The 22,235-nt window shown below is 34.2% G+C and overlaps 1 protein-coding gene across 1 annotated transcript in view; it reads left to right on the plus strand.

The window, feature by feature from the left end:
- LOC134533937 (ATP-dependent DNA/RNA helicase DHX36-like) overlaps positions 1-22,235 on the plus strand; it is a 63,519-nt gene that overhangs the window by 23,470 nt on the left and 17,814 nt on the right. The window contains exons 7-11 of the mRNA XM_063371756.1: positions 6,555-6,703; positions 8,537-8,644; positions 14,134-14,345; positions 15,897-15,974; positions 16,323-16,509. Coding sequence (XP_063227826.1) covers positions 6,555-6,703; positions 8,537-8,644; positions 14,134-14,345; positions 15,897-15,974; positions 16,323-16,509 — 734 coding nt within the window. The remainder of the gene's footprint in view (positions 1-6,554; positions 6,704-8,536; positions 8,645-14,133; positions 14,346-15,896; positions 15,975-16,322; positions 16,510-22,235) is intronic.

Raw genomic sequence — 22,235 nt, forward strand, 5'->3', positions numbered from 1 at the left:
AAATGTTAAGACAAAAACTATACAGGTTTCACTTAAATAATTTTTTTAATTTATTGAAATGCATTTTCTCACAAACTGACACATCAAAAAGTTGACCAGCGGAAAACCTTTTTTCTATTAAAGATAGATGGGGGACAAAAGTGTGAAAAATGTTCACAATGAATTGAATTAGTTTTTAAAAGCATCTCCATCTCAATTGTTTCTACAGTTTCAGTGGAAATAGCTGTTAAAGATGTGTCTTATCAGTACAAGAGCGTGCTGCAATAGAGGTTTCTCTCACAAGCTGCCGTCGTAAGAGGAAACAGGGTCGTGTGTTTAGATAAGTGGGGTTCTGTCCTGCAAGCAATTTCAAATACATGGCTTCCTTAGTCAATCATGTATTTCCTTAGACACGCATTTCTGAAAACTAGCCTGCCAGTTAGTATCGCGTCTCGCGACGAAGCAACGCGTTGTGTCCGGTGACTCGTTACAGTTATAATTTTGACAAACAAATTATATATTAACATACGTGATTTTATTTTCTACATTTATTTTTATTACGTACATATAAAATATGGAAGTTAGAACACCGAAAAGAAATTATATCGGTAGGCTATGCGGGAGGGAGCGCAAGATTGTGTTGAATGTATTTGAGTACCTATTCATCAAAAAATATGAGTGTGTGCAATGCAATTAAGGAAGCTTACCATTCTTCTGGTCAGCTCTGTGCTACTCGTATGGAAGGGGTATCAACATTGGTCAGCGGTAGCGATAGTGATTAAAAGGTATGTGATGTTATTTATTTCTTATTCAAGTTAACATTACATTTATCGTATAAATTCCTATGAATGAAAAGTAAGAACAGATTCTTGTTGTAAGTTAAAGTTAAAAAAAATTCCTTATCGGCACAGCCTAAAGGCGCAGGAAGATTTTGATGATTATTTTTCTTTACATTAGAACAAAAAGGGATTTTTATATCCTTAAACCTATATTTTTTTCTTCCCCTTGCAGCAATTGTTGTTACAAAATATATTTTAATTGAATCTTGAACATAATATGTAAAATGTATCAAATAAATACGAAGGAATTTAATAGCGATGATGGTACAACATTTTGAATTATTTTTCTATCCTTCTCAACACCAAGCATCTTATCAAACATTGTTTTTGACAAAGTTTTGGAAAATAATTATGATATTTACAAACAATTTAAACAGATTTGATAAGGTGTCTACTAAGGCTGTTATGTTTTTTTTTGTCCAGTGAAAATATTTTTCGAACCCATGCAGTTATGGCTGGTCGTATCAAAAATTTATTTAGAAAACATTTTTTGGCATTAGGTACTCCGAGTTATCATACATTAAAACGGATGCGATATTATTCATATTATGGGAGTTGTTGCAATTTTTCTGTTTTTCAAAAAATCTTCCCCCATTTCGACCCAATTGTTCGGATTTTTCCCATAACTACTCGACCGAGAATTTCCATTACCGTATTTTATTTATCATTTTGGACATGACTTGTCCAAAAATACGGCATTTATCGGGCCTATGAAAATGTGATTTTATATATATATATATATGGGATTTTTAGAACATAAAAAAAACTATAAGAAATTTTTGTTTACAATAGGTAGTTTTTATTTGAAATTTACATAAAAGTGGCATTATTACAAATTTATTTGTGTAATAGTATAAAATATGATAAATTACGATATGATTTCTTAAAATGCTTCTTGTTCGATCCAAATTAAAAAGACACACATCTCCTGAAATTCGTAATGTGTTAGAGATTTGGCAACAGCGCACGCCATAAGCCGTGTACTACAATCTAAGAGTGGGACGGGCTATAGTTGAATACATGTTTTAAATCTGTGATTTTAAGGAAGTGATACCAAATAATTTATAACTATGTGTTTATTTTAGTGATGGGATTTTCGATACTTCGATACCTCGATACCTTCGATACTTGACGGTATCGCAAAGTATCGAGTATCGAAACTGTAAGTTCGATACATTTTTTCGATACCGGAATGCTTGTTCATTTGTATTGAATTAAGTTTTGAGTCGACATCGTACAAAATACAACTACAGTAGTACCTCTATGATACGTTCCCGTTTCATGCATTTTCCCGTGTCATACGCTGATTAATTTTGGTCCCGCCGAAAGTACTATATTTACAATGGTTTACTTTCCCGGAACATACACTTATAAAATAATTAATTTCTCATTTCATACGTTTTTACGAAGCGGAAAAGTCCTAAAATTCACAATTTTTTTTGTTATATTCCTCCTGATAAACTACGTTTTAATGCTTTTATTTTGAAAAAGTTCATTGTTTACCTTTGCAAACGTAGAAAAATAACTTTATCGCACCACAGATTTGGATAGTATCAGGAAGACTGTGCACTTCGATAGTAGCATCTATGGCCAGCACCAAGCGAGACTAGTGGCGCAAACTAGCAATGATTATGAAAATGGTGCACATGCTTTACCAAGGCACGGAACTCATATTTTGTGCATTCATTAATCTTTGAACTGAATATACCCGATTGTTATTGTTTTCTTACGATCTGATTGTTTTGTATTTTACGTTTCTCACGTTAAAATTTTATTTAAAATTGTTCTGTTGCATTAAGTTGTTTGTAAAATGAAACAAACAAGAAAAAATTTCTTTTCTTTTTATTTACATTTTTTCGCGGTAAAAAAAAGTGTACTGGAAAATAAAGGGCTAACTCTCTTGAAGATAGTTTGTATTTCGCTTCTATTTTTTATACTCAAGTATTTAAAGTTGTTTGCAGTTTGTATTTTTGTATTAAAGAGGGAATTTATATACAGTTTAAAACTAATTTATGTTATTTGTAATAATTGTTACTTAATGGGAAAATATTTTTCCCTGGAGTATCGAAAGTATTGAAGTATGGAAAGTATCAAACTGAAAAAACAATACAGAATCGAGTATCGAAAGTGTGGTATCGTCCCACATCTAGTTTATTTAAAGAAAACCGTTTGAAGCAAAGCATGAATTTTGATTATCCTATTTTTGATATGAAAACTAAAGTTTGGTCGTTGAGGTGGATAAACAAGAGAAAATTCTAGAAAAGGAACAGCCTGTATTGAACCATCCTAAAAGCAAGAAGCTTTTTTACTATTGTGGATAGTTTAATATAAATTTATTAAAGGATGTGTGATTGATTCATAAAATATTTTTCCAAACTAGATTGAAGTGTCTACGAATGACAGTAATGAAAACTAGTATTATATTTGACTGATATTACAGAAGAAGTAAATTGTCAATAGAAAAGTTATACAACTAACCAAAATATTCATCAATAATGCCAATTATTAATTACAACTGAATAGGACAACAAATCTACTATCAGTTTGGAATAAACACGGCAAGCCAGGTAAAACTTAGCTACACAGTTCTGAAGAGGCGGCGATTTTAAGACAAATGAGTTCCCCAGTTCCGAGTGAGTTCAGGACCTAGAAGAAAGGAAGGAGGAACATAGTTTGGTGTGATCACCCCAATAATCTGCCCAGCCCAGCTGAATTCAACATTGGACCACTACCTTGTCCTAACATTGAATTCCAGGATCAAGCAGGTGTCCCCAACTCGTGATGTGGATTATCATCATGTGAAGTGCAGTTTGACACGTTGATGTAGGCAAGGAATATCAAGTAAGACTGTTATTGATTGTGATACTACAATTTTCCTGAAATTTACTGTTTTTTACAGTATTTTGTATCACTGTCCGAAAATCAAACAAATAGTCAATCTAAAGACCTATATTCCAGCAACTGTAATTTGGTTAAAATATTGTTTAGACACTAATAGCGTATTTGCCCGCGTATGGGCCACAGATTTTATGCCAAATTTTTTGTTTAATAAAATGTACTGCTACCTATATGCAAAAATTTACATTTTGGGTAAAAAAAAAAAATAACATTGCACTGTTGTTGTTGTCTATATGCTTAAATAACTAGCATGTGTTGGTTTTTAATAAATATGTCACAGGTTAAATATCAATTGTTTAATTTAAATATCTCAGTAATTAGTGTAAAGCATCATCAACTGTGCCGTTAAGCTACAATTGCCACCTGTTGTGCGGCTACGGCTACCCAGCCGACGCTGGTAAATGATGTGGCTGTCTGCCGCCGGGCTCTGGCGCTGGGCAAGAGGGGGAATCTAAAAACAAACCAGCCAGAGAGAGAGAAATAGGAGAAGGATGCATCTGTTTATGGTTCTATCTCCCTCTCTTGTCAGTACACAATTATCATGTCTATCTCAACAGGTTTCTGTGACACAACTGTGTTCAAACATTGTTTTTGCGTGAGATTTCCTGTGCTTTCTCACTTCAACATTTCATTCATGACGAAACTGCTGTAAAGGGTGTGCTTGTTTTTATTGAAGAAACATCAAAAAATTTACAAGGAAATAGCCTGCTGTCTTTTCTCTCTTGGTAAAGATGGGAAGGGAAACATGGGTATAAAAAATAGCATTCTTTTTCTTTGTATGTTTTGTTAGATAGTTCTATGAGGGGGAGGGGTAGGAAGGGCCATAAAGGATGCAGAGGAAAAAGATGAAGGCATCAGTGCTGTTTCTTACGCGGCAATAAGCTGAGACACAGACCAAAAATACTTCACTTGTATTTTACTGGAGTCAGTTATATGGCGTGACTGATATTCAAGAGGATGACCCTTACAGTGAAAATGTTAGATTTTTTTGCCCAAAATTAAGGATGCGACCCATACAAAGGAGTGACCCTTCTTAATGGTAAATAGGGTACTTTTATTCAAACCTACGCATGTAAAGACATTCAAAAATTTAACTTTATGATCTTAGAATTTCTCACATATTTTATTTACTCGTTAAGTTTTCATTAATCATGGACTTGGGTTACTTTGCTTTAATCCCAGAGGTCTAGTTCTTAAACCACCGAGTTCAAGTCTGAGTACTTATATATATTTCGTAGTGAATTTAATTTCATACTAAGTCATTATTTTGAATTGACATATTTAAGGCTTTTTGATTTGGTTTTTTCCTTGTGCTGATAGAATTGAGCAACGGTTAGGATCCTTAGTAAATAACTTAGCGTAATTTGAAACAAATTGTATTTGTTTATAATGGTAATATTCTAACGTCGCGGCTTTCCCGTGATTAAATTATTAAGTTTCAAAAACACTTTTTAGTATTCTGATTTGGATATTGTAATGCAATTAATAACTAAAAAAAAAAATATGTGAGTCCCTTTTGTGTATCCAAACCCAAGCGTCAACCCTTGACAGGAATATTTTGACGTGACAACGTCTAATAAATCAATGAACGCCGGCTGCACGCACAAAAAAAGTGTCCCGTAATGCACATTGTCCCACTACGGATGTCTCACTACGGATGTGTCCTGTTATGCTCATTGTATGCATGCGTGGCATCTCTCTTCCACTCGATTGGAACAACCATCGATTTGACTTTTCAATCATATTTTCGTCATTTTAATTATTAATATTATGTAATTTAACGATCGTCCACCGATTTTCAGCACAATCGATACAGTTATTAATTTCCCGCCTACCACTATAAGAAATAAACATGGTGGACTACATACGTTTTTAAGACTTCCACAACACAAAACGAAATTTATATAAATATATATATAACATCTGAAACAATTGTTTACAATATGGCCTCGTGGCCGTGCGGTTAGCATCGCTGACTACAGATCCAAAGGTTGACGGATCGAATCCCGGCCGCTGCAATATTTTCATTTTTGTACTTGTAAAAATAAATATGGCACGCGCGACACTTCCAAAAGTAATAAATATATTTGAATTAATGAATGCAAATAAAAGTAAATTTATCAATTAAATTGTATATTTCATTTCACTCCTTATTTGCATCCATAAAAATAGTGATAATTCAATAAAAATGATTCTATTTTATTCATAAAAGTATGCAGAGGTAGATTTTATCATGCAAAATATAGAAAAATTAAAAAAAAAATTTCTTCCTCAGAGAATATAATATTTTTAATGCCTAAATGGTTTGGTTGCAAAAACCTATTACGGCTCAGTCTCAGGCCGAATATGATATTTAATTTTCTTCTGGATCAATCATTTCATCAATGTTTTGTTATGACGTCACGTTAAACTATCGTCCGTAAACCGACTTTACAGACAACCAATTTTTTTTATTTTAGCAGTACAGAGGTGTTAAGCACTGACATGTTACATGCTATAGCACGTAACATGACGTATAAAAGGAATTGTCATTGCATGTATCAAACGTAATAATTCCTTATTTATAACTTTACACATTGGTTTAATATACCATTTATGAATCTATCATGTGCTAAATATTACTCCTACGAAGTGTAAACACTAGCTTCTCCAGTTGGAGCAAGCTTCGGAAGTTTGCAGCTATCACAGGCATAAAGCTCCTGTGTAGGGACAATGATTCAAAGACTAACGAGGCATTTTTTAAAAAAAATACATACCTACCTAACTTTAAATACAAAATTATTAGATTTTTATTCCATATATATATATATATATTTTTTTTTTTTTTTTTTTTTCCAGAGACCAGATCTTAAGATAATTCTAATGAGTGCCACTTTGAATGCTGAGAAATTCTCAGAATATTTTGATAACTGCCCTACCATTGACATCCCAGGATTCACACACCCTGTGAAAGAATTCTACCTGGAGGATGTTTTGCAGATGACAGGGTGAGTTATGTTTAGGGAATGCAGTTACTAATTCTCTTTTACGATACCGATACCTTGTTACAAAGAATGTGTGTGTTCATCCATCCATACATGTAGTGTTTTTCTTATGTAACAATGTTCCACAATGTATGCTTTAATCTTGAGTTACAAAATTGGTATAATTAACTGCTGCTGCATTTTTGAGGAAATTTGACTTAAAGATGACCACCCTTACATCATAATTCAATGTGGCTGATGGCACCAAGAACCAGGTGCTGGCCTACCAATATATACTACAGTAAACTCTCGATTATCCGGGCCTGGATTATCCGGTTTTCGGGTTATCCGTGCTTGATTTTTTTTATGAAGTTGTAAAAAAAATGACGGGGTGTAGCTATGCCGCGAAAAAAAAAAAAGGTCCCTCTACCTCTTTTACCTCCCCACACTCCTGACGGCTGGAAGAGGCATTTTTCACGCAGTTATTTACATCAGTTCTCCCAGGCACATTTGTTTTTGTAATCATGTCTGGTAAAAGGAAACGAAAAGTGCTGACAATAGCAGAGAAGTTAGAAGTTGTGGACAGGTTAAGAAAAGGAGAAACTGCCGCGAAATTAGCACAGGAATATGAAATTGTAATCCAACCGTGCGAGACATTAATAAAAGTGAAGAAAAACTTTTGCTGTTTGCTAGTAGATCCATGTTTTTCGCCACCAGACACCCCTTCCTCTCCCAAAAACCCCCACCCAACAACAGCCATTATTCTTTCTGGACAGCTAGGTGCGAGTCATGGTCCACAGCCCCCGGCGCCAGCATATGGCCACGGCCCTATCTCTCTTTGCAGCCTTTGTTTATTGCGTGAACCTTTTCTTCCTTCCAACTAACGGTATTTTTCCTTGTTTGAAGATGCCATTTAAATCACTCTTTCTTACGAAACAAGGAAGCACTCGTAATAACCAGATTAGTTTAGGATTACTATTTACGTAGTCAAACTGACGGTGCATTTCAAAACTCTCGTAACTTCGAAGGTCTCTTAGTATCCCATACTCGTAGTTATGACTGTAAAGTGCATCCTAATTTTAATAGGCGGAATTAACAAGAAACAATATCTTGCCGCGCGAGGTAGAAAAATAAAATGCAATAGCTGGAAGGTGGGGAAAAAGGTGTATAATATTGTGCTGTGGTTCAGACACTTATTTTGTAGTGACCCCGGATAATAGGTCGTTAAAGGGTGGAGGGAGATGCTGAGTTGGTACTGCAGCCGCTCTCCCTCCCGTAGCAATAAAGGGGACAGGAGAAGGATGGCGGCAACACAGTGCCAGTATTGTTTACGGTCCAATAAGCTGGGACACGGTATACAAAGCCTTTGCTTGTACTCATAGAATTCTACTGAAGAGACACTCTTTTGCCAGTAAATACACAATTTTTAAGTGGTGAAACGAATTATCCGGGTTTTCTTATGGGCATTCAATTATCCGGGCATCGGAAGGTCCCAATTAACACGGATAATCGAGAGTTTACTGTACTTATAAAATAATTTTAATTGTTATTTTCTATTTAAATTGAAAAAAAAAAATTGCCATTGTAGTTATTAGAAGAAATTTTTTTTTTAAATTTTGTTTATTATTCAAGCATTATGTTTTTGTGTTGTATTAAAGCTTACTAATTTTAGTTGGTTATAAGAATAAATTTCTGTTGGTACTTAGTACAGGAAAAATTTACAAGTTAAAAAAACTAAGTTTTCAATACTTAGTATGTGTTAAATTTGGTCTCAATAAAATTTTGTAAATTTGTTTTTTTATTTGTTTACTATTTTAATTTATTAGTTCCTTGTAACTGTGTGCTTTCTTTATTTAGTTTCAGAAATTTCAGTGAACCATACCGTGGAAATAAAAATGCTCTTGATGAAATAGCTCTTAACAAGAAAAGGAATGAGTTTGAAAACTATATTTTGCCATATGTCAGGTAAATACACAATGCATACATAGATAATTTTATTGTAAAATTATCTATGTATTTTCTCTTATCATATTCGGAGTGAGAATTCTTTGTGAAGGGAAATGGTTTAGGAAGATATTGTACTATGATAGGTGACAGAATCAGTGTGTGTTGGGCTCCACTCTTCTGTGATGTGATTGGCCACACGTTGTGAAACCACTTTTCTGTAGTGGTACTACTGCTGCTATGCTAAATACACAGATAGCGTGTAGTATTGCTAAGTAACAACAATATATACTTGTCATTTAGATGTTGAAGTTTAAATACTAAATAATTATCTATGGATGGTTATGGCTCTGGAAATTAAATATATTCTTTAATTAATTTTTAAAAATTCAAATATGGGCGCCACCCTTATGCACTACATAAATTACTTAATAGTTTAGAGATCATGTAGTATTATACACAAGGGAAATATTAAATATTCTCTCACTATAAAACAACTTCACAAGACATGGGAATAAACAACAAATCAATTAGAATTATGAAAGACGCATACACATGCACTGCAAAATAACAACATATAAACATATGATTAATATAAATATTCTTTAATCAAATAAAAGTATGTTTTGTCTCTAATCAATCCAGTGGTATGTTGTTTTATATTTGATAAAATTACAGGAGTTAGGTTGCACACATGGTAACATGAAACAAAAGTTCATATGGTCCAAAATAAAAAATGTTTGTTGCAAATCTCGATTAATAATAAATTATTTACGTGAGAAAATAATATTTATTTAAAATGTTCGTTATTAAAATTAGTTTTTATTTTCCGCGGCTGAAACTCATTGAATATTTGCGGTAGAGCATCTCGAGACATCTGTCTCAGTTCACCTCTGGGTGATCGAACAAAAGTCAAGTATGTAAAACAGGATGCGTGATTGTTTTAATAAAAAATGTTTATCTCCATATGATTTTATAATAGCTCAACAATGAAACGTAATATTTGAAAGTCCGTCGGCAAAAATCACGATGTATGTATGTAGTGAACATTCAAATTAGCATGGCATCATGAGTCGCTGGTTACTCACGGTAAAACACACCTCAGTACACGTCATTTATGACGTGCCCTAGTTAAATAACATATACTTAAGATGTAAACGACGTTTCAAAACATCCTGATCGTCGGATGACCTATCCAGCTATTCATCTTCATTAGTTTTTAAGGGAATTTCAATCCGGCCTATGCAGCCATCATCGCCGTTAATTTCAGACTTTTTTCGTTAATTCTGTAGTGACGCTTATCTTAAGTAACCACGTCGCTGATTGGCTAAATCACTAAGATTGTTGACTTAATTACATGTTCAAAATCACTCACAGACAATTAGCAAAACAAATTAATACATCACAATTCCTTAAATTTAAAATAGAATTTTACAACAATGGAAGTTCTCTTATGTAATTATTAAATAAAAAGTTCAATTTGCCGTTTTAGGTCCAATGTTCCCTAGAGGGGTCTTGTTAATTGAGCTTCGGCGTCACTTATATTACACCATAGAGAATGGTAGTTGCAGATACGTCCAAAGACGTGAACACAGAACAAAAACATAAAATGTCAATAAATAATAATAATAATAATTAAAAAGTGTTATTTAAATAAAAGAAAACACTTTCTGTGCGTATGACAGTCATGTTTCAGCACAATATGAAGTAATTTTTTGTGAAAAAATAATTTTTTCTCTGTCTTGAATCTGCAGCTCTGTCTTGTTTAAATGTATTTGATTCTTATACCAGGTAGAGGGTGTATAAATATTGGTAGGATTTTTTTTCCCAAGGAATTACTCATTAGTTTAGTCTATAAACCTAAAAACAGTTACCTCAGGTGACAATATTATGATTTGTATAAGTATATAAAATTCTGCATCATTGTTTATGTACAGTGCAAGGCAAGCATGACATGATACGGTTTGTTTTAACATGGATTTGAAGTATTATGGGATAGATTGTGTCTGTACAGAAAACATACACGTACGGTAAAGGGACATTTATTAGCACCAGTAATTGTAACGGAGAGCTTCTCATTTGTTTAGAGCTCTGTCCGCTTCACAGGAGACACCTGGTTGGGCAGGGGAGAGGGTGATAGACATGTCTGATTGGGTGAGAGAATGGGAATAGTTGTGTGTCTACAAAAGGCCTATATAAGCAGTAATATTTAGTGTATTTTAAAAGTAAAATAGAAGATACCGTATTTAAGTAAATTTAGGTAACACTAAAGTGCAGTAACACTTAAAAAAAATTGAAGGTGGGTTTAAATAAGGATTTTGAACAGAGAAGTTTTTTAGCTGTAGTTCAAAAATTATATAAGACTTGATCATGTTAACTTGTTTTTTTCTTTTGTGAAAATCAGTCTACTTGTATATTATGCTATCCAAAATTTATTTATGAGTTTAGTATTGGACGGAACCCACTAATATATCAAACTGAAATTATTAATTATTTATTGTATATTTCCTAACATCTGTGGTGTCCTGCCAGAATGAATGAATTGAATAGTGTAAATTAACCTTACTAGAATCCAAACTGAAAATATTTCTTAGTGTAACTATTTTATCTGTGGTAAATAAAAGTATGTGATCTCTGTAACATATGGTAGTGTATTGTCAAAGTGTCGTTGTATCGTTGACATAACAATCATACAACATATTTGATTCACAGAATTAATAAGTCACACTATAATATAAGTAAAATGATTTGCTAGTCTAAGATAATTGGAATTATTTCAGGGATTTTAGTTATTCATCAATTCAAATGCAAAGTCGTAATCAAGTTTCTAAAATTAATATTTAGGCAAAGCTGTAAATCAGTTACTTCAGATTAAAATAAATTAAAAATTATATCTCCTTTTAAGTTTAGTTTATGTTGAAAGTTACAACAAGCTAAAATAAATTATATATGATTGTGTGCCGTTTAGTAATCAGTCGGTGAGCAAACCTCTGGGTTTCAGTGAAAACATATTACACCAGAATAAACATCTTAATCAAGAGTTTCTAACTCCAAAATTAATTCCAATCATGTACTACGTCTAAAACTATGTAATACTGGGATCCCGGTATAATATACAATAAATTAAATTAGCCAAGTTAATATGTATGAAGAAAAGTTGTTACAATTTTCGTTTAAACTTTCAATTCTTTAAGTCTCTTTGAATGACTAATTGTTTATTAACGTGGATAGAACTCTTGAACGTAACGACGAACGTTTATGCAGCGACGGGACGGGACTGGGACAAACCAACCTCGGTTTCAGCAAACCACACCAGGGAAAATAGGCAATCCTCGGTGACCACTGCACATCGCGATCAACGGACAGCGACATCCATCACTCTAGGTACTGGTAGAAGCAGTACTCCGGGCACTCCTCTCGAACGGTATCCTGGGGCTGGTCGTCGGACTGGCTCACGGATCGTCCTTCTCTGGATACTCCATCGTCGCGTTGAAACGTTCTTACACCTTCCTTCAGTCAGTCGTGGTTGGGCAGGACAGAAGTAGACTCGGGAATCAAATCTTCATTGAATTTGTCGATTGTTCTTAAGCAGGTCAATTTGAGATTATCCTCAAAATTATATATTCCTGGTAAGTTCTTTTATACACGTCAATATCCGCAGCTAATGGTTCAGGTCTCGTTGATAATATCTGGTAATTCTTCGTAAATAATTTTATATAAATCCACTTAATTCCTTGCAAATATCTATAAATCTTCTCGAATTTTCAGCAATCCAGCTTGAATGATTTAATATCGTCATATTTCTTGTAGTAGATATTTGGAGAATCTAACTTAAAAACGTGCTTACTGACGAACATTCTAAAAGAACTTTTTTTCTTTTTTCTTGTTAATAACCACGCGATTCTCTAAATTTTGACAAAACATGAACTGTTTGTCCAGAAATTAAGTAATAAAAAACTCCTTTTCTTTACAAATGCAGAGAAAATGAATTAAAAATAACTTTAAGTTTATGACCAAAGATAAAATCATAATCATAGACAAAGCAAAATACTTTTCAAATCACACACAATTGCATAGAATAAGCGAACCATAATTAAACTGATGAAAATGTTAAGCGTGAATAAAATAAATAAACCGATTTCTATAAAGTGTAGAAATTACCTTTATAGTATTTGTTTTGTTAATAACTAGTGTGTGGGTAAAACGTTAAATGCTTATTGTGTTCCTTTTTCGGGTCGGTGCATTCGTGCTTGTGTAAAACGATCAAATTCTTTTTTTTTCCTTCACACTAAGCCATCTTCTTTTGTGTCAGCCATAAGCCACAAGGGAGGTGACTCCAGACCTGTCTAAATATCGGGCCTGTGCAAATATCAAGTTTTTTTAGTTTGAAGATGATTACGAATAACAAATTATTAACAAATACAAATATCAAATTCAAATAGGTCAGGTTTTCCGAGTCTAACGCTTCACGTTTGTGGCCAAATGTTTTCCACTATATCTATATAAGTATCCTTCTCTTCACCATGTTTTCGATACAAACTTGAATTTACATGCAGTGATGCTACTTTTGCAACTGTAGAATAAACATACTATGAAAAACTGAAGTATATTTACTAACAATAAAATTTAAACTCAAAACTTTTTATTTCCATAGAATTGAGGAGGCCTTACTGTACTGTGTGCCCTATTGTAATGCTCGAACCTGTATTATGAAAAAGTTATAGCACAATTTGTAACATATCCTAGTAGATTATGCATGGGAAATTCATGATAATAACAGAAGGTCTATATGGGGAATGTTTTTAAATAGTGATTCAATTTGTATTCAAGGTCATTGTTTAATTTGATGTCAACTTCACAGTGTCATCTTAGATTCAAGATGTTTGATGTGATTTTTTACTAAGTGTTATATTCATACTGGATATAGTTGAGTTTGAGGTCTTTCAAATCAATGTCGGTTTTCTTTTCTAGTGTTCTTCTGGCTGTACATTGAGGAAGAGTCGGTAAAAGTCAGATGTTTAGAGAATGGTCTGAAAAAAAAAATCAGATTTTGTGAAAAAGATGCATTTATTCACTAAATATTCATATGTATTTTTTGGCCAAACCATCTTCTGGGCAGTTATTTTTTTCTCTGTTTTCGTTATAAGGTAAAGAAAACTAAAAAAAAAATTGTAAAACCTTCAAGTTAGTTTTTACTGTGTTGACTGGCTAGGTTTGCAGGTTGTATATGCCATTTCACTGCCAGTAAAATAGTTTTGTATGTCTACATGGTCACACTGGATGTTGTATGCTCCCTGTATTGTTAATTCTGGACTTGTCTTTTTATGTTGAGACACCTATTATAATATCACTGGGTATTGATGCTATGCAAGAAAATGTTGAGTCACTCCTCAGTACTTCTTAATTTATCGCCATCACAAGCTAATCATTGTTGGAGAAGATACCTGTATCATCTTTTATTCTAAGTATGTATTTGTAAGGCATTTCATTAACATATCTTTATTTTACAGCGGCTTGAAGTCTCAACAGAAATATTCAGACCATGTTATTCAGTCACTGGGAAAGTATTCATCAGAAGAACTCAGTATTAATCTTATAGAGTCCCTCATTCGTCACATCTGCAACAATGAAGGTGAAGGTGCAATCCTGGTGTTTCTTCCAGGATGGAATGAAATTTCAAATCTGGAAGGTTTGCTTACTGAAGAAAAGGGATATACGTCAGGTATGTTCTGGTAATAGAACATAAGGGTGAATATAAATGAGTGAACATTATCCTCATATCCATAATGCGGTAGCGTTTCACCTTGGTTTCAGAACATTTTAATATGCCCATGTGAATATTCAATATTACATATATAAAAATGATGATTTATTATTTGTATTCGATTCAATTTCAAATACTTAAACTGCTGTAATAACTAAAGGAAAATTAATTTGTATTCGGAGTGTAGACTCCGGGTGTTCATATCCTGAAAAGTTACGGAAAAATTAAGAGAAAAGTCAGGGAAGTTGGAGTTGGTCCGTGGAAAGTCTTGTAATTTATTTGGAAACCTAGAAAAGTTATGGAAATTCCCCAGTGATCCACAGTGATATTATTTTGAAGGGAACATGTCATGCTCCATTTTGCCATCTGCCAGACTGGAAACAATTTTTTTTTTTCAGGTGGTGTCTTCGTGCAAGTTTATGCACACTATAAAATTATGTATGTAAGGTTCTGTTAGAATAAAAAAAAGTGGAGAGAGAATTAGGCCAGCTATGGGATGGTGGAGACTGGCTTTTCTATATTTCTTTTAGAATGTTGAAAAATGAGCAAATTGTTTAAATATGATTATGAGGAAAAATTGAAATTTTGGTCAGGGAAATTTTATTACAGATTTATGCTTAAAACCGGGTAATGAAGCTGTTTAATATTACACTTAAATATAAATACATTACTTGAAGAAGTCACCAATCCGTAGGTAAATTTCACTGCACTTAAAGAATGCTTGTAGAGTTGCCTAACATGAGATGGCATTGTAATCGCCTCGTCAAGTTGGTGGCCTTGTCGTGCGGTGGGCAGAGGAATTATCTTAAAATATATCTCTTTCTTTCTCTGAACAACATACAAGTAAAAAAGAATAAAATTGCCTTTTTTATGCTAAGAAGAATAATAATTGCTATTTTCACCATACTTTCTCTGTGGTTTGCCGAAATATTGAATGAGAGATCGGAAGTGAATATAACACCAGGATTAGAGACTGTCTTAAAATGGTAAAAACTGAATGAGCTCACAATAGCTGCTTGACAGAAGGAAATGGCAAAGTGAAAATTGTCAATACAGTTGGCATGTGTGTAAATGTGTGTTCAATGGCCTGCACTTGTGTTCCTGCATAAGCTTAGGTTCTGCATAGTCGTGTGGGCCCGAAAAATCCTATAATGTTGGGTTGGGCGGTAAAACCATTGAGCAGTTTTGTGCATGAGGCCCGAGATGTAGGCTGGGTCCGATTTATGGAATGAATAAATTATGATTTATATTTATAACATCTCGCCAACATGAAGTCTTTAAAAGACGATTGAAGGGTACCATAGTAAGGTGAAGTGGCAATAGAATGTATTGGTGGGGAAAACAGGAATACCAAATATACCAGCCCACTGACAGCAAGTTACACACTTTTACAATTGCAAAAAATGGGTTTAATTACGTTGGAGGGGAAAAAAACTGCTGTAGATACTTGCAGAAACTGAACTGTCACGTGAGTTGTCTTTTATTGTTTTTGTGTATTGTGCATTTCAGATGAATATTTGATAATCCCACTTCATTCCATGCTACCTACAGTGACCCAGAAGGCTGTGTTTGAAAAACCACCTCCTGGTAAGATTTTGTTATTTTATAATGTCATTTCCAGAACTTACTTAGTGGTAGTGTGCTTTGTGGAACTATAATGTGGTGATATTGTTTGTATATGATTGAGTCTTTGGGCACAAATTACATTAAGCATGTATATGTATGTTTAAATAATCTGGCTTTCTGCAAGTGAATGTTGGCCATTTGCTTAAATTGGCGACATCCTCAGGGCGAGAAAAATGACATTGTTAAAAAAATTAAGCTAAACTCAAAGCTTTCAATCAAATGGGGGGAATATAGTGGTGTAAGTCAAAATTTTAAAGTTTTGAGTTAGCGTACATATATAACCTCTGACATATGTTGTTTGTGTGCTAGGTGTAAGGAAAATTGTACTTTCCACTAACATTGCTGAGACGTCTATCACCATTAACGATGTGGTGTATGTAATTGACTGTGGCAAAATGAAAACGAAGAACTTTGATGCTGTCAACAACGTCGCGACCTTGCAATCAGAGTGGGTGAGTCGAGCGAACTCTCGGCAGCGCAAGGGACGGGCTGGCAGGTGAGTTTTGAGGACTGCCGGTGTGCAGTTGTTACACAAATTTGAATGAATATATATATATATACATACATACACACACACACACACACACACACACACACACACACATACATATTAGTGATGTGCGAGTCTCGGCATCATCGAGAACGAGTCAAGATAGAAATTTTCTCGATCTCGTCTCGAGATAATTTTTTTGGCTCGGAATTTTCGAGAATTTCGTAAACAAGAAATAGGTTAGGTAATATAATATATTGAGGCAGCATTTTGCGTTGCGTGTTGAAATAATTAACATATCTTCAATGTAACGTAGATCGAATAAAATAAAATATACTTGTTACGATAGTATACACGATAAATTATTAAAAAGTTAAAAACGAACAACTTCCGTTCACAAGTCACTACATGAAACGGTAAACGTAAACAATGAATTGTGCTGTGGTTATCACATTAAATTACAGAAGAAAATGATTATTTTCCGTAAATAAAACCAACATTAAAGTTAAAAATAAATCATTTTCGGTATCAATATCAAGTATCAACGTAAAACGGTACGGTAAAAAATAAAAATATAAACATGACTGCAGAATTCTTCCGCGATTGCATTTTGTTTTATGGCCTTAGGTTATACACACGGCCAGCAGTATATAACAAGCAACATGATGTTTAAATTGCGGTCCGTATCGATAGTGACATATCGATAGTGGTGAATGTTCAGACTTTCATGATCAAGTACCGTCCATGGCTCAAGGAAACTGTATAGACTATGGAGTCAATAACGTATGTTTACATACGACAGTAGGCAAATAAACTGTTGAGTTTAAAGGTAAAGTTGTAATTGCAATTGCAATTGTGGATACTTGATAAAATTATTGAATAATTATGTATGTTTGTCAGATTATTGAGTTTTACTTTTTTGGATCATATTATCCTGTTAACTAAAGTACAGATTTCTCGATCTCGACTCGATTCTCGAGAATTTTTAAATTGCTTTCTCGATCTCGTCTCGAATTCAAAAAAGTCTTTCTCGCACATGCCTAATACATATTACTGTTTTTTTGTTTCATAGACCAAAAATAATTCTAACCAAAAATTAAGAATTTTGCTTTTTTTTTATTTCTTCTTAAAAAATTTGGAAATAATATAAGATTGTAGTGTTACCCATAACTAATACCATACTAATTTGAATAGAGGCCAGGGTGGTTGTTCATAAAACCTCTCATGAAAGGTAGGCCTGGGATCGTACACCAAAAAATATTCCACGTAAACTCATTCTAAAAAAAGGGGGTTGTCTGTAAAGTCGGTTTACAGACGATAATTTTACGTGATAACATCATAAGAAAACATTGATGAAAAATTGCATACTTTTTAATTTTCAAATATTAATAATGTTTTTGCAAATTTAATTTAAATATTTTGTTTAAATATAATCACGAACAATTAGTTATAAAAGTAAACTGAAATCAAATCAATGTCAATAAATTGTTAATTTGAAATGAGGAAATTGGACAAATAAATCAAAATTTTTAAATTGCTGCTTTTAAAAAGCTCGCCTTAAACTGTTTGATATTATAGAAGATTTTCTCGCACGGTGGTTGGCCGATTCTTGCACGCTTGGCCGATTCTTGCACGCTTGGCTCAGGTGGAACGTGACAATTAGTCGTGCTTTTTCGTGCGTGCAGCCGGCGTTCATTGATTTATAAGACGTTATCACGTCAAAAAGCAAAAAATGGTTAAATATACTTGACCATATATTATGTTACCATATATGTGTCTTGATTACCTTCATTTAATAAATTGCAATAAAATCAAATTCATTATGCAAGTATTTTTTTTTCTTAGTCAACAATCTGGAAAAAATATAAACAGAATGTTTGTTTCCAGGATAACCAAACTACATCGAAAATAATTTAGAATTGCATCAGTGTGTGTTCCATTACTTTGAAATGCCTACAATTTTGAAAAGCAAGTGATGCACAAATTTTCATCTGTTACGTAAACGCACCTATGAATATTAATTTCTCATGTTTGAAAACTTCTTTACACTTAATTTTTTTTCCTTTTAATTTGAAATTAACATCATGTGTATGTTAGACATGTTACGCTAAACAGAATTTTATGGTGTAGTTTTTCATAAGATTCACAATTGCGTACATGTTATTTGTGATAGTGTCAAAAAATGTGGCATGTCTATCTCACATTTCCAAACAAGAAACGAACTATCTCTTCTGATAGTAATTACAACCTTTAAGTTGTACAGTAGGAGAAGAAGAAGAATTTTTTTTTTTTTTGGTGGAAGTACATTAAAATTTAGGTGTCATCATGCGATTTTAGTTGGCCTATATTCAGGTTAATACTGTCACGTCTCACTTTAAAGGCGGGGGGGGGGGGGGGGGGGGGGGAAGGGTTCCTTTCTTAAAAAATGTAGCTCAGATAAATTATAAAATCAAAACATTAACTAGCCATAGAGCTTTTCAATAACTGGAATCTTCTGGGTAGGGGAATTCTTATACAAGAATAGAAAATCAGGATACTGAGGAAAATAAGATAAACCTAAAAACAATAGAACACATAACATTTATTAAAATAAATAAATAATTAGTGATGACAAATGATGTGGCACTTTCCACATCCTCTACAATCCTTAAATACCCATAAAGAAATAACTTACTAAATTCTGATTATGATTCCATTATTAGAACTAACACAGTAACATTATTTATTCTTATCATTTCCCCCAGGCCATCTAGTGATACCAAACGTCATTAGTTCTTCCACAATTTCATTATAAAAATTATCAAGAACATTCACTACCTCGAAAAGGACTTTAAAAATTATTTAGATTAAGTCTATAACGTCATCATAAACATGAAAAAAAAAAAAAGGATCGCGATACAAGCACATTATAGAGATTATACTTGAAAATAAAAAGGAAACTGTAGTTCTCAACTCCTTACACGTTAATAACACAAAGTTTTTAAAACAAATTATTTGAGAGAGCAACTACTACACCATACGAGAATTTTAAAGTTAACTATGTACGAAGAAACATGAAGTTGCGGAAGGCTAAGACTCCGGCATCACGCATATGCCATTTCAATTTCACTCACCTAACCATTACCACGTCGCCGCACGGTCGGGCAGCATAACCGCCTTCCACAGGATTACAGCCTCGCGAAAACATTTTACATCTCTTTTAAACCATTTGCTTGGCCGCAAAACCCCTATGGGGAAAACATCCTGACGGGAAGTTTTCCTGTGTTTTCCAAACACGTAAAGTTATTACAAGCCGGCCGCACGCTCGCCTACGCCGGGATGTCCACGTAGTCAGAAAACCGGCCACCAGATTGTGACACTCGCCTGCGCACTGCGCGTGCGCACAACCTCGTTTTCAGCTGCCCTCAAAAGAAACGGTAAACAAGTCTGCGCCGTGTTTCTCTAGAACAGCAGCAAACAACGCGTCAGCTGGCCTGGCTTAAACGCGGTCACGCCTGCGTTCCCAGACAAATACGTGCAAGACTCACACTCTTCCAGCCCCGCGGAGACCCAAATCAAACAAATGTGTTACACCATCTGAGCGTGAGGGAAACCAAGTCCCGAACTAGAGAAAAGAATTTAAAATTGTATTTCCAACAAATAAAATAATTAAATAAATTAATGATAATTTTGAGCCATGTGACAATACTAATCGCGTATTCTGAAGCATTAGTTTCAATAGTTTCCATAAATAGCAAGGCTAATTTATTTAATGTGTTCCAAAATTGTGCAGGAATATACTTTACGTAATATAAATGCGTTGAATAACACTCAACTATAAATATGTCACACCATTTATCTTGATATGCCTCTCATCGCACTTTGTATGACAAATACGACACTGCACAATGGGAGATACGTGGTTATGTACTTTATCGTCAGTCGGTTGGCTGACTTGCCCGCCTGGGCGTGACCTTCAACTCACATCGCGTACTTTTCCAAACCATCCTTTACTGACAGTGAAACCGATATTACTGAAGGGGTAATTATAATTTAATTTTTCAAAAATTAAAGTGCTAATTCGCATATGTATCACCACCTGGTTCACACCAATCCTGTCAAGCCAATTTTTTTTTTCATTGCAACATTCATTTAACAACCTTTTCCACGTGAATCATCTGTTCATTTCTGTTCCGGTATCTAATGTCAAATATATTCCCGCTAGTACAAACAACAGCATCAGACTTATTTAAACTTTTGGTAAGAGTCCTTATTTCTTACGATTGTGCGCACAGTTGACTTGTTTAAAACTAAAGTGCGACCAACATAAGCGTGGCCTTCATGACAATCAGTGTGCCGTAATACTTATAGTTTTTTCTCAAATACTTGAACACAATGATTTATGACTGAGTGATCAAGCATGTACAGTTACCGGCAGCTGAATGGGCAGACGTTGCATTTATTTGAGTGAATTCCCTGCCACTGGCTAGACTGATTTCACGGCCCGGTCTGTAGCCAGGCGACAACGGTACGGCACGGTGGCATACGCGCGGACTTAAAAAAACATTTGGACCTTTACACTCCATAGCCGCAATTTAACTTGCCTTAGCTGATGTTTGTACAACAGCCGATAGCGTAGACAGACCTGCGCATTATTATTTTCCCCCCATTGTTTAGCTAAATGTATCCCACAGCACATGTTCACAGAAGTTGAAACAGACTTCGTGGCGTCGTGCTCGACTTTTTTTTTGCCTGCCGAGATTTTGTGCTAACTGAATTTTACAGACATGCTATTTGAGTCTGGGGCAGTAAAATTAAAATCGTGCTAAATAAATTCGCACAATCTGAAGCCGTGCTAAGTGAGGGATAGGTGTATTGTATAGTTAATAAATCCTGTAAAATCGCTAATCTATAACATGCTAGTTTAGGCTTTTTCTGTAATCAATGAAATAAAAATATAATACCTTAAATAGCTGGTCTATCAATATTTCACATTCAGAGTTACTAGTGTGCCAATCCAGACCCCTGGCTAGCTCTCAATTTGGCTGAATTGCACATACATCAAAAACTTGAATAATTTTTGCTTGACAACAAGATATTTTTAGTTACATAAAATTTAGCTAATTTATTTTATGTCTATTTACCTTGAAGGTTGCCTTGAATGAATAAAAGAAGTCATGAGTAAAGTTAGTCAATTTATTTTCTCTTTTTACGAAACACAGAATACAGCCACCATTTTACCCTGCAAAAACATTTACACTTCAAAAACAACTAAAAACTCGCAGTCAAACAAAACTTCTCAAACAAATCAGTTCATCACTTGGGCAAGATAGTTTACTCACAGTCCAGAAACGAAAATCCAACGAATGCTTGTGATGCATGGTACAAAGGGCCAACAGACCTTTGTCTGCTCGGCGTGGCCACAAAACACCTTCAACAGGGCCTACGCTGCCACCTGTGGTCGAAAACTTCTAATTAAAAATGTCCAAAAGAATGTTCTTCAGCATGGTCTGGACCACAGGTGTGAAATTCTTCTTAACTCTACATTGTATGTTAAATTTGGTGAGCCACCCCTTAACACAGTTACTCTCACAGATGCCCAAACAACGACTAACGACGAAGCTACAAATCTGCATCCATCACACCGGGAAGGGGTAGATTCTTGACCTCACCAACAAATCTTAACACAGCACTCTCAAGGACACAAATTATACAAATTTCCTAACAAATATAAATACAAATACAAATTTTCC

Source organism: Bacillus rossius, chromosome 7 (assembly GCF_032445375.1).
Source record: "Bacillus rossius redtenbacheri isolate Brsri chromosome 7, Brsri_v3, whole genome shotgun sequence".
NCBI classification, from domain to species: domain Eukaryota; kingdom Metazoa; phylum Arthropoda; class Insecta; order Phasmatodea; family Bacillidae; genus Bacillus; species Bacillus rossius.